The 12,014-nt window shown below is 37.7% G+C and overlaps 1 protein-coding gene across 13 annotated transcripts; it reads left to right on the plus strand.

Annotated features, from left to right (window-relative positions):
• Positions 1-7,890: 7,890 nt before the first annotated feature.
• On the plus strand, positions 7,891-11,994 carry LOC103341996 (basic helix-loop-helix (bHLH) DNA-binding superfamily protein). Of its 13 annotated transcripts, XM_089046889.1 has the most exons (10): positions 7,921-8,166; positions 8,354-8,464; positions 8,788-9,783; positions 9,879-10,103; positions 10,172-10,240; positions 10,323-10,391; positions 10,705-10,776; positions 10,868-11,068; positions 11,230-11,317; positions 11,405-11,994. In XM_089046889.1, exons 3-10 carry the CDS (start codon positions 8,860-8,862, stop codon positions 11,440-11,442), a joined length of 1,686 nt encoding a protein of 561 aa, XP_088903015.1. In that variant the 5' UTR covers positions 7,921-8,166; positions 8,354-8,464; positions 8,788-8,859; the 3' UTR covers positions 11,443-11,994. The 13 variants fall into 13 exon arrangements, 12 of the variants coding, with proteins under 12 accessions (XP_088903019.1, XP_088903012.1, XP_088903017.1 ...); XM_089046888.1 differs by having other exon boundaries at positions 7,921-8,464; XM_089046887.1 differs by having other exon boundaries at positions 8,354-9,783.
• The last annotated feature ends 20 nt before the right edge of the window (positions 11,995-12,014 follow it).

Consider the following 12,014-nt stretch of genomic DNA (forward strand, 5'->3'; position numbering starts at 1 on the left):
TAAACTAAGTATCCAAAATACGTCACTTGATGTTGAAGGGTTTGAGCACCGATGATGATTTTGGCACTTTAAACTTATATTTAAATTACCTTATTCACTTGTCGTATATGAATTGTAGAGGAGTGTGTGAGATGAAGTGCCAAATTCATAATCTTTTGAATGATCAATCACTAACGGAAGTAAAACTCTATGTGACCAAATCTGAAGGGTCCGGAGTGCAATGTGAGACAATTTGAAGATTGTATATTGGCAAGAAAAGGGCACACCGGTGATGGAATTTTCCAATAGCCGATGAGCTCCTTAGCTTCATCAAATCATCAAATATTTTGAACATTTTCCCCTGCAAAGGTCTGATTTTTCACCCGTTATGATCTGTAGACTGTACCTACCTACAGTACGTGCCCTACTAGATGGTAGTGTGCCCATTAAGATCTCTAGAGACGGTCATACTCATATGCATGGCGAGACAAATAGCTGGAATAGCAGGCACTCTTTTATCACAATGCCCCCTCCTCCTCCTCCTACCTAATTAAAGGGGTCCCATTGCCATAGATTAATCTCTTGCACCAACGTTTACTTTTGCAGCAGAGTTAAAAACTTAAAAGGTACTAGGGAAAAGGAACAGGAAAGAGCCTCACATTTTCAAGAAGGCATCTTCTAGTTCTACTGAGAAATAAAAAAAGAAGAAGAGGTGGATTTTCTGGAATTTGGTTTTCAGAAAAAGTGAGCCAAAAGTGGCTACAAAAGTTTGAAAACAATCATTCAACAACATCTCATCATGATATGCTATGTAATGATGTTTGCATGAAATTCATCATTTTTCAAAAGGAGATTCTATGTTTATCTGGTGTCCATTTACCCCAGCTGACATTCTTCCTCTACTCTTCAACATCTTAATTAAGTTTTCATCCTAATAAATGTGTTCCTAGGAATGTGACCATTTTTTTTTTCAAAGTTACGAGAAACACTTATATAAAACGGGAATAACATTATTTTACTATTTTTGACCAATCACGGTATGTCATGTGTGATAACTTTTCCACATGACAATTTGTGATTGGTCGGAGATAGCAAAATAGTGTTATCTTCGTTTTATGCAAGTTTTTCTACAAAGATACACATACATATTTTTTAATAAATACATACCTTGAAAATAACAAGCATCTAGAAGCATACACATTAACAATTTAGTGAGGAAAACAAAATAGATTTGCAACTCAGGAAGAACATAGCTTGAATGGCCGTCCTCATTGGTTCACTTCTAAAATTTATTTTGAAATACAAAGCATATGGGTTTTTCTAGTTCCAAAATTTCACTTACGCCCACAGTGAAGTATAAGAGTTAAAGATTATCATGTCATTAGAGCATGTCCACCCTAAAAGGCTAAGGCAAAGGTAAAGGCAAAGCAAGGGTTCCACCCCAAAAGGCTAGGGCAAGGGCAAGGGCAAGAAAAAAAAAAAGAATATGCAACAAAATATAAACAATTTAGAAATGCAAGAAATAAAATGATTATGCAAGAAAAAAATAAATATAGAAGAAAATATAAACAATTTACAAATGCAAGAAAAAAAAATGATTATAATTTACAAATATTAGAAGGAGAAGAGTTTGTATGAGGATTTTGGTGTGGAAAGTGAATAAAATTGTTATGTATTTATAAGGAAAACATCCATAATTTTTTGGTTTTTTTTTAAAAAAATTGAATTTTTTTCTATTTTTTCGCTCGCTCCTTGGTGAAGCCCAGGCAAGATCTACCCTTAGACTTGCCCGGGCTGATGGGACCCAAGGCTTGCTCGGCTCTCTTTCCGCGCTAGAGGTCCAAACCCATGGGGGCCTTTTGCCCTGCAAATTGGTGCGGTGGAGGTGGCCTAAGAGTATCTCCACCTATAAGGGCTAAGGCTAAGGCAAGGCAAACGTTGCCACTATTCACGTGAATAGTGACAGCCTTGCCATTTGTAGTTCCACCGAAAAAGTTAAGGCGAAGGCAAATACTATTTATTGTACTTTATTTTCTATTTTTTTATACTTTAAACCATTAATTTTTATAATCTTTTGTAATTAAATTTTTAGATAAGATTTTTGATTGTCACGTGTCTATTATTTTTCAGAAAAGATTTTCGGATGAGAATCTCGGTTGCCACGTGTCTTATTCCAGATAAAATTTTCGGATATTCATTAAAAAAAATTATAATATCATATTTCAGATAAGATTTTCACCCTTTAAAATTGTGCCACGTGTCCCATGTCAGATAAGATTTTCAGATATTAAAAAAATTATAATCTCATATTTCAGATAAGATTTTCACCCTTTAAAAATGTGCCACGTGTCCTATGTCAGATAAGATTTTCAGATATTTTTTAAAAATTATAATATCATATTTCAGATAAGATTTTTACCTTCTAAAATTGTGCCACGTGTCATCTCTATCTTCCGAATCCCTCTATAAAACTACACCATCAACTCATACCTCTCATACCATCTCTTATCTATTCCTTCATTTCTCAGATTTTACAAAATACATTCTACTCTCAATGTCAAACTTGAGGAGGGTGTTGGAAAGGCAACAGAAAGAAGAGGAAGAAATCCGGTGCAAACGTGCTATTGAAGATCAGGAGGCCGATGAAGAAGAGGAAGAAATGCTTGCAGCAGCGGTGTGTATGCTTAATCAATCAAGGCAACACCGCCGTCGTCGTGCTCCGAATGTGGACAGATGTAGAGAGTCTCGGGTAAGAATCTCTTGGAAGATTACTTTATCCCAAATTTGTTATATCATGTTTCTAAGTTTCGAGAGAGATTTAGAATGCAGCCACATTTGTTCCAAAAAAATCATGCATGATATTTGTAATTACAACACATACTTCATTCAAAAGTATGATGTTGTTGGAGTTTTGGGTCTTCTCCCGAGCAAAACTTACAAATTGCTTGTTTTGCAGATGCTTTCTTATAGGGCATCTGCAGAGCAGGTGGATGAGATTGCAAGGATGAGAAAATCAACTGTCCTAGAGTGCTTGGTGAGATTCTGTGATGCAGTGGAAAATTTGTACACTAGGGAGTACCTTTGCAAACCCACGCTGAGGGACCTGCAAAGGCTTCTCCAAAAAGCTGAGCTCGAGGTTTCACAGGAATGATTGGAAGCATCAATTGCATGCACTGACAGTGGAAGAATTGTCCTACTGCTTGGCAAGGAGAGTACGAGAATCGAAAGGGCCAAAAAAGTAATTTTGGAGGTCATAGCTTCATTCAACTATTCGGTTTGGCATGCCTTCTTCGGGGTTGCCGGATCTCAGAATGACCTCAATGTCTTTGGTCAATCCCCGGTGTTCGACGAGGTATTGCGAAGTCATTCCCCCCAGATCACGTACCAAGTCAACAATACCGTATACTATGGTGCATACTACCTTGCTGAACGAAATTTATCCTAGGTGGACGACATTCATGAAAACAATTCTGAATCCCCAATCCGAGAAGGAAAAAGGCTTTGCTGCCTTTCAAGAATATTACAGGAAAGATGTGGAAATGTGTTTCGGTATCTTGCAAGCTCATTGGGCAATTATTAGAGGTGCTGCTAGGATGTTAGATGAGGAGGTGCTGCAGAGTATTATGATGACTTGCATCATCCTCCACAACATGATTGTGGAGGATGAGTATGACTACGATGCTCCAGAAGTGTTTGAACCTGATCCCATGAACATGGTGTTGACAAGAATATATGAAAGGCCGATGGGACCAAATGGACAACCAATGGAGCCTGAATCATTACTTCGAGATGGTCAATACAATAACCCCATGATTGATCGTTATCAAGAAATGCAATCTTCATGTGTTCACGAGAGACGTGAACTTGACTTGATCGAGCACTTGTGGGAGATGAAAGGCAATCACAGTGGATGAAGTCAAGATTAGTGTTTTGTTTGGAATTATGCTTTATTTTGTGTGTGGTGTTTTTTGAAATTATGCTTATATATATATATATATTATTATTATGCTTTTAAGTATGGTTTGTTTTGTGTGTTGTTTGCAATAAATTAAGGTTTGTTTTTAATTAATCTTTGTTTTGATGCGCAAATGTTTTTAATAAATAGTCATGTTATTTAATGCTTTTTTTATTGAATAAAAGGAAAACAATACAACAAATTAATACATATGGCAAATCTTTCAATACAACCCAATGGTTTTGATCATTTAACCAATCCGTATTGCTAGATCCATCATCATGGTAAAGTTTTCTTCTCATCACATCCATTCGTCTTAGCTTCCAATAGGCCTTTGTTTCAGGAGACATATGACTCGTATCCATGACCATGATTTTCATCTCTCTATCCTCCATGTCTTTTTCTTATGCCTGCTGTTGTTGAATTGCAAATGCTTCCTGTCGTGCAATGTCTGCTTCTTCTCTTTTCAAGTCTCTCTTAATTCTTAGTGCGATGTTCTTAGCTATTTGCTCCATAAATTGTACACATTCATTGTTCGAATTGCTCCCTCTCTTGGCCTTTGCCGCTTTTCTCCCAATAGGTCTCAGCGGACGTGGGAGTGGTGACTCTGTTTCCATTGAGATTCCAATGGTGAATCAAAGAGTGGCGTCTCATTCAACACAACCGCCGGACATGTGAGAATAATTTTGAATCTCGAACAATCCTTCACAACTTCCCAACATTGGAAATGCAAGAAACTTTTTTTGCCTTGCCCCATGGCACCGAACCACATTTGTGCTTGTATGATCTATTAAAAATAAATAATTGGAAATAGAAGAAAAAAAAAAGATTATGCTAGAAAATATAAATCAATTTTGAAATGCAAGAAAAAAATTGATTATGCAAGAAAATATAGACAAATTAGAAATGCAAAAAAAAAAAAAGATTATGCAAGAAAAAGAAATAGAATATGCAATAAAACAAAGTTGCATTAAATTGATTAAAATGACAAATATAAATATTTTACCTCATCAGATATATTTTGACCGCTTTGAATGTTCTTCCTTGCTTTTGTCAAGGCATTTCTCCATTTCCTTAACTCTTTATTCATAATTCTCCATCTACTAGATAAGGCTATTTCGGTCCGAATGGAACCTAATCTTTGACAAAATTCTCCATGAATTTTGCTCCACATACGAGAGAACTTCATCTCATTGCCCGTGATAGAGCAATGACTAACGTTCACCCAAGATTGACACAACGCAATAGCTTCCTGAATTGTCCACGCGTTTCCGGCTTTGACAGAAGATACCATTTATTTTTTGATACAAATGGAAAGTAGTAGAAAAATATGAGTGGAGAGTAAAAAATATTGGAAGGAGAAGAGTTTGTATGAAGATTTGGTGTGGAAAGTAAAAAATATTGGAAGGAGAAGAAATTGTATGAAGATTTGGTGTGGAAAGTGAATAAAATTGTTAGGTACTTATAGGGAAAAAATCTAGAATTTTTTGATTTTTTGATTTTTTTTAAAAAATAAGAATTTTTTCGATTTTTTCAAATTTTTTAGCCAAAAAAGAGGACCGTCAATTTATGGAAAAAACCGATTGGGCGTCCGGGTTGCGACACGTGGTGCATGCCCGTTGGATTCTCGGGATGAGCGTCATCGAGCGGAAGTCAAATTGTTTTTATCGTAGGCGCGTGAAACTCACACGCAAAGCGGTAAAAATTTTGAATTCCGCTCTATGATGTTAGCGTGACGTCACGCTGGTGAAGCCTAGGCGAAACACGCCTTGGGCTAGGACCCTTGCCCAGCCAATTCTCTCTCCTGCCGCTTTGGGCTTGCTCAGGGGCCTCTGCTCGGTTTGCATGCAATGAGCTGCTCTAAGAGCATCCACATGGGAGTGTATATGTATGTTAAATATACATTCCAAGTCACCAAATCGCTCCAATGGGGAGATGTAAATGGATGTAAGTATACATCACCACCATGAGGATGTAAAATAAAATGTATATTTACATCTATTTTTATATCCTGCAGGGACCCACCCGAGAAAAGAGAAGAAAAATGAAGAAAAGTCAACATAAAAGGTGAGATCCTACAAATTTACACCTTCTTATTAGAGCAAAAAATATATTTATATCCCAGAAGTGTAAAGAGGATGTAAAAATGACTTTACACTCTCGAATTTATATCCCCTTAAATGCTCTAGTACAATAAACATGCATGCGTACTTGTAAACTTGTATGTGACTGTTTAGTAAGTACAATAATAGAATCACATAATTTAAAGTCTGAAACGTGCTTCTCCAAATTGATTACGGGTCAAGTCCAAGTACTGTAGCTACTTTATTTTTCTAGAGAGAGAGAGAGAGAGAGAGAGAGTAATGATCAACAATTCAGTCTTTGATTGAGGTTAAAGAATTCCAAAGCTCTGGTTAAGAGATCTCGAATCCCTAACTGTCATCCCATGTTGCCATGGCTGGGATTTGGTTGCTTGGTTTTAGCTTTCCCAAAAGGAGAGCCAGCCATGCCATTGCCAACCATGAACCAACTCTCACCATATACAATAATGTATTTTAATTCTAAACTTTTTATATACATGACAGTGACACCAATCAGTTGGCCTCCTGTATAAGAGCACACCATTACACGTGTCAATGCCCCATTTGTCCACTTCTTGGCTCCCTCATAATCTATTTGGAGAAATTGGTATGAAGGAATCTAATCCCTGTTTCCTTAATAGGGCGGTACCCTGTGTAGGTTTTGTTTTCATTGTCTTCTCCTTTATTCATTCTTTCTTATACACACTGCACATCAAAATAATAAATGATTTTTTTTTATGTAGTATTTAATTAAAAGAAATATACTTAGCATATAAATTTGTTTGTGTTTACTATATGGCTTGGCTTGTATCTTATTTTTCTTCTCGTACGAGGTGTCTAGTTCAGTGAAAAATAACATTTGCTTACATAATTGTGTTTAGATTAAAGCAACCCAATCAAATTTAATCACGTCCACCTCTAAAAGCTTAGGATTTTATAAAGCAAAGTGGAGGAGGGAGATTCCATTATTCTAAGGCTTAGGTCACTGTGATTGCAAGTCCCAATGCCAACTAATAATGGCATGAGAGAAAGAAAGAAAGAAAGGACAGTCTATGAATGGTATAAGCCATAGGTAGTAGAAATTGAACAAGTTTCACTGTGGACTATTACTTTTAGTTTTTTCTTTTCTTTTCTTTCTAATATTCAATTATTCATGTATGACCTCTAGGTGCAACTTGCTATAAATGAATAATTCATAACTGATGGGTCAACCCAGAGACTGTGATTAGGGATGATCCTAGCCATTCAATTTCATTACTTTTTTGGATGATTAGATCATGCGGCCTATATTTTATATGCATCACAGAACAAACAAACAGCACAATGTGCTGGTCTGCTAAGATAAGACGGTCAAGTTATCACGATGAGATAGCATAGATCTTCCCATACAATAATGCAGATTGCAGACTGCCTAAACCAGACGGCTTTAGTTTCTTATTGATGAATTCCATAAAATAAAATAAAAGTCATAAAAAAAAAGAGTGTGAAAATTAGCTAGATTTTTAGGGTCTTGACCGAACAAACCTCATTAAAAAAATCTTAAGCTCTTGTCCCAAGGTGTAATGAAGGACAATGCAATAAGATAAAAGAAAACTCCCAAGCAAGAGTTGGCAGTGTCAGTTGCTAGCTCAACTGGAATAAACATCTGCTTAAACAATTATGCAACTTGATTGAACTGAACAGAGTTAAACAAGTAAATAAAATAAACAGATATTTTAAAAGTAAGTAAATACAAGTTTAATCTGATATTAAATAATAAAGGTGGTGAAGAAAAAGCTTTGGGCGGGGGGGAGTCTTTTTAATATTTTACAGTGGCAGTGGCGGTGGTTAATCATCAAGAGCTCTCTTTTTGATGTAAGCGTGGGTATAAAAAGCAAGACCTTTGCCGTTACTCTTCTTTTTCACTCTGTCTAACATTGAAGGAACCTATCTTCTTTGTTTCTCTCTCCACAACATTAAAGCCTTTGCTTTTATAAACGAGTTTCTCTCTCTCTTTTTTTGGGTTTGTGACAGTGAGTGTAGCAGAGCTGCTGAGCTAAAAAAGAGAGGAAGGGTTTTGAACAAAGCCACCCAAATTCAATAAAAAGATTGTTTCAGTAAAAAGCTTGAATGGAGGGCAGAATACCAAAAGTTGCACAGAATCTGAAATGGGTATCTTTCTCTTACCGCTTTTAGTTTGGTCTTTCTCTCTGTGTCTGTGTTTCAGAGCTGGCGTTCTGCTACTCTGACTAGGGTTTTGAATGGGGGTGTATTTATTATGCTGAAATCAGTGGTCTTTGTTTTAATTGACTGCTCTCCTAGGCTTTTTACCAGCTCTTCTTTGAACTGTCTTTTTTAGTTTTCTGCCTTGGGGAGGGCTTCCTTTATGAAATTTGGTACTTCAAAGTTCAGTGGTCTTTGGAAATGGTAGCTGCTAAATTGGTGTGATATTTCGTACAGTTTTTTTTAGGTACGTGGGATTTCTTTCACTGTTTTAGCCTTCTTGTGCTCATTAATTAAAGTGGATCTTTCTTGTTCACTTCTTCAAAGCTGTTTTCTTTGTGTACTTTGCTTCATACGGTACATGATTTCTTCTCTTTTTGGCTTTCTGGAGCTTCTGAGGTAAAGTTTTTCAGAGCAGTTTGAGGTTTCTTCAATTGCAAGTTTTAAAGTTTCATACTCTGTGTGTTTGAAGCTTGCTTGAAGTGTCCTATTTGAGTTGAATTCTACTTCCCGTAGTTACCCTGTTTTTCTTTTTTCTTCTCCTGGTTTGTGATCCTGGTTTGAATATAGAGATATTCAAATTCAGGTTCTAGGGTTTAATAGGGGCGATCAACTTTGGAGGTTTTGGTTGTAAGAGAAAAGATGGATATGGGTGACCAAGATAAATTTGAATTAGAGAATAGGAATGAGGATCCTATGAATTATTCACCTGGTTTGGCTCCAGACTGGCGATTTGGGGGCTCCAATCTCACAAATACGTCTGTGGGTTTGGTTTCCACTGGAAATTCTATGGCAGTTAGTAAAGGGGATCTTGTTGGTTCTTCCCGGCCCTCTGCTTCAATGGTGGACTCTTTTAACCCAACACTTTGGGATCACCCAACCAATTCACAGGACTTGGGAGGATTTTGTGACATCAACGGTCAGACCAGTGCAAGCACTTCAGACACAATAGGAATTAGAAAAGGCATTCCTGTCTCTTTGAGAAGTGGTATTGATAGACCCCTTGAGATGTGTTGGAATCCACCAAATTCAATGTTGAAAGGGGGAATTTTCTTACCAAATGGGCCTGGGATGCTCCCACAGAGCTTGTCTCAGTTCCCAGCCGATTCTGCCTTCATTGAGCGTGCTGCGAGGTTCTCGTGCTTCAATGGTGGGAGTTATAGTGATATGCTCAACCCTTTTGGTGTTCCTGAATCCATGAGTCTTTATTCTAGGGGTGGAGGAATGATGCACTGGACACAAGAAGTTGTAGCAGGTAACGGCTCCAAAGCGGTGTCGTGCGCTCAATCTCAAAGGAATGAGCTAAATGGGGGTGATGCTTCAAGAGATGTTTCCTTGCCTATTGAGCATGGGACTACTGAAGGGAGCCCACTGAAGAATGAGAAGAAAAGTGAGAGTCTTGTGAAATCTCACGATGAAGCGAAACACACTGTTGGCGGGTCTGGTAATGAGTCTGATGAAGCGGATTTCAGCGGTGGTGCTGGTCAAGAGGAGCCTTCTATGTTGGAGGGTACAGGTGCAGAACCTTCTTCTAAGGGCTCTAAGAAAAGGAAAAGGAGTGGGCAGGTAAACCATCATTTTGAATGTTTTCTTTCACATGCAAAAGGTGTCTTTTTGTCTTCAGAAAATTCCTTATGCATCTCATTTATCTTTTATGGTAGGCTAATGAACTTGATCATGCCCATGCGCAGCAACCTGGTGAATCAGCACAGGATGCTTCTGAAATTCAACCGAAGGGAGAGCAACACCCAGCGTCAACTACCAACAAGACTACCGGAAAACAGAGTAAACAAGGGTCTCAAGCGTCTGATCCACCAAAAGAAGAATATATTCACGTTAGAGCCCGAAGGGGCCAGGCAACAAATAGTCATAGTCTTGCAGAAAGAGTAAGATATTATGTGGAAATTTTTATTATTACTACATTTGGGTTGGAGTTCATTGATTTTTGCAACAGGTCAGAAGGGAGAAGATCAGTGAGAGGATGAAGTTTCTCCAAGATCTTGTACCTGGATGCAGCAAGGTTGTCGTATGGGAATTAAATTTACGTCAAATTCTCACCTGATAGTTGCCTAGTTCTATTCATGACAATCAACTAGTTTTTGCAGGTAACTGGGAAGGCAGTGATGCTGGACGAAATCATTAACTATGTACAATCATTGCAACGACAGGTTGAGGTATGAATGTTTTTTTGTTTGGTTCCTCTTCTTCTGAGGTTGTGGTTCTTATTATATCTAGTGTAACTGGTCTTTCCTGTATCTTGGATTGGGGCATTAAATATTTGATTTCATCAAAAGTGTTGATTGGGTTGTGAGCTATTCATAAGTTGTTATTCTGGTTAAGGTCTTGCTTCTAAAACAAAGATTGCAAATAGGTGAATCATTACTAATAAACCTTAATACAGGCCATAAACTCAACTTTTACTGTCATGTGATTCTGATTAGAAAAGGATGCTCAATCGTATCTCACACTGACCTGTTCTTTTTGCAGTTTTTGTCGATGAAGCTTGCAACAGTGAATCCACGACTGGATTTTAACATTGAAGGCCTCCTTGCAAAAGATGTAAGTCATTTTGCTTATATTCCATGAGAATGCAGAATAATTATATATATGTGCCTCATCTGATTCACCCTTGTACATCATTTACACACAGATCCTTCAGTCACGGGTTGGACCTTCATCTACGCTGGGGTTTTCTCCGGATGTGCCTGTTGCATATCCTCAGCTACATCAATCTCAATCAGGACTTATCCAAGCTGGCCTCCCTGGAATGGGGAGCCCTTCTGATATACTTCGGAGAGCCATGAGTTCCCAAATGACACCAATGACCGGAGGATTCAAGGAGCCATCTCAGGTATCTTTCAAATGATAGCTAGAATTCTGTTACTAAACTTTCATATAAAATCTGGATAACATCCCATACACCCTGTACACCTGAATGTCATTCTTCTGCTCAGCTTTCAGAGTCTCTATAATGTTACGACTGAACCTTCATAATCCTATATTTGGCTACAGCTACCCAATGTGTGGGAGGATGAGCTCCACAATGTTGTCCAGATGAGCTACGGAGCCAGTACTCCCACCGGTAGCCAAGATGTGGATGGTGCGTGTTGTTAGTTTTTTCTGTATGAGCATTTCCTCTGATATTTCTCCACTGTCTTCGGACCTAATTTCTCATTTGAAACTGCAGGATCAGGGACACCAGGTCAAATGAAAGTCGAACTTTGATTATACGATTCATATTTACGCCACGCAACACATTTATGGCCCCGTATATTTACAATACTACCTTGATGAAATAACAAAAATCATGATATTCCTTTTAACCATCACCAATGATGATGAAGATACCGTCGGAATGTTTACTGCGAGCTCGACCAGTTAAATGCGAGGCTTGTGGCTTAGAGGATTCTCACAAATATAATGCAGCAGCAGCAGCAGATGACATATTCATATTATAAAAAGCATTGTATGCTAAATAGGCAGAAAGGTGAAATTCTTTGTTCAAAGGAGTGGGTTTGCTCTCTGACTTAGGTGACTTTGTGGATCAAAGAATTTTGTATAGAGATAACAGAGACTATTAATAGGGAAGGGAAGCTGCCTTGTATAATCTGGAGATGAGATGGGCAAAGTGTCGGTAACAAGAAATTTGCAATGAGAATCTTGGTGATTTCTTTGTTCATTTTAGATTAAGAAGCTGTTTGTATTGATTATATGTAACAAAATTATTATTTCTTCTCCTCTTGATACAATTTTAACAGATTAAATTTTTATAGTAAATTTAGGTGTTAGTCATAAAA

This window comes from Prunus mume, linkage group LG2, assembly GCF_029339155.1.
Source record: "Prunus mume cultivar Tortuosa linkage group LG2, ASM2933915v1, whole genome shotgun sequence".
Taxonomy (NCBI): domain Eukaryota; kingdom Viridiplantae; phylum Streptophyta; class Magnoliopsida; order Rosales; family Rosaceae; genus Prunus; species Prunus mume.

What these genes read in the sequence shown, in the direction of transcription:
- LOC103341996 (XM_089046886.1), top strand. Translation starts at nt 8,860, where the DNA reads ATGGATATGGGTGACCAAGATAAATTTGAATTAGAGAATAGGAATGAG. An exon ending in GTCATAGTCTTGCAGAAAGA is followed by an intron (nt 10,104 to 10,171) that starts GTAAGATATTAT and finishes TTTTTGCAACAG; the next exon opens with GTCAGAAGGGAGAAGATCAG. An exon ending in TACCTGGATGCAGCAAGGTT is followed by an intron (nt 10,241 to 10,322) that starts GTCGTATGGGAA and finishes TAGTTTTTGCAG; the next exon opens with GTAACTGGGAAGGCAGTGAT.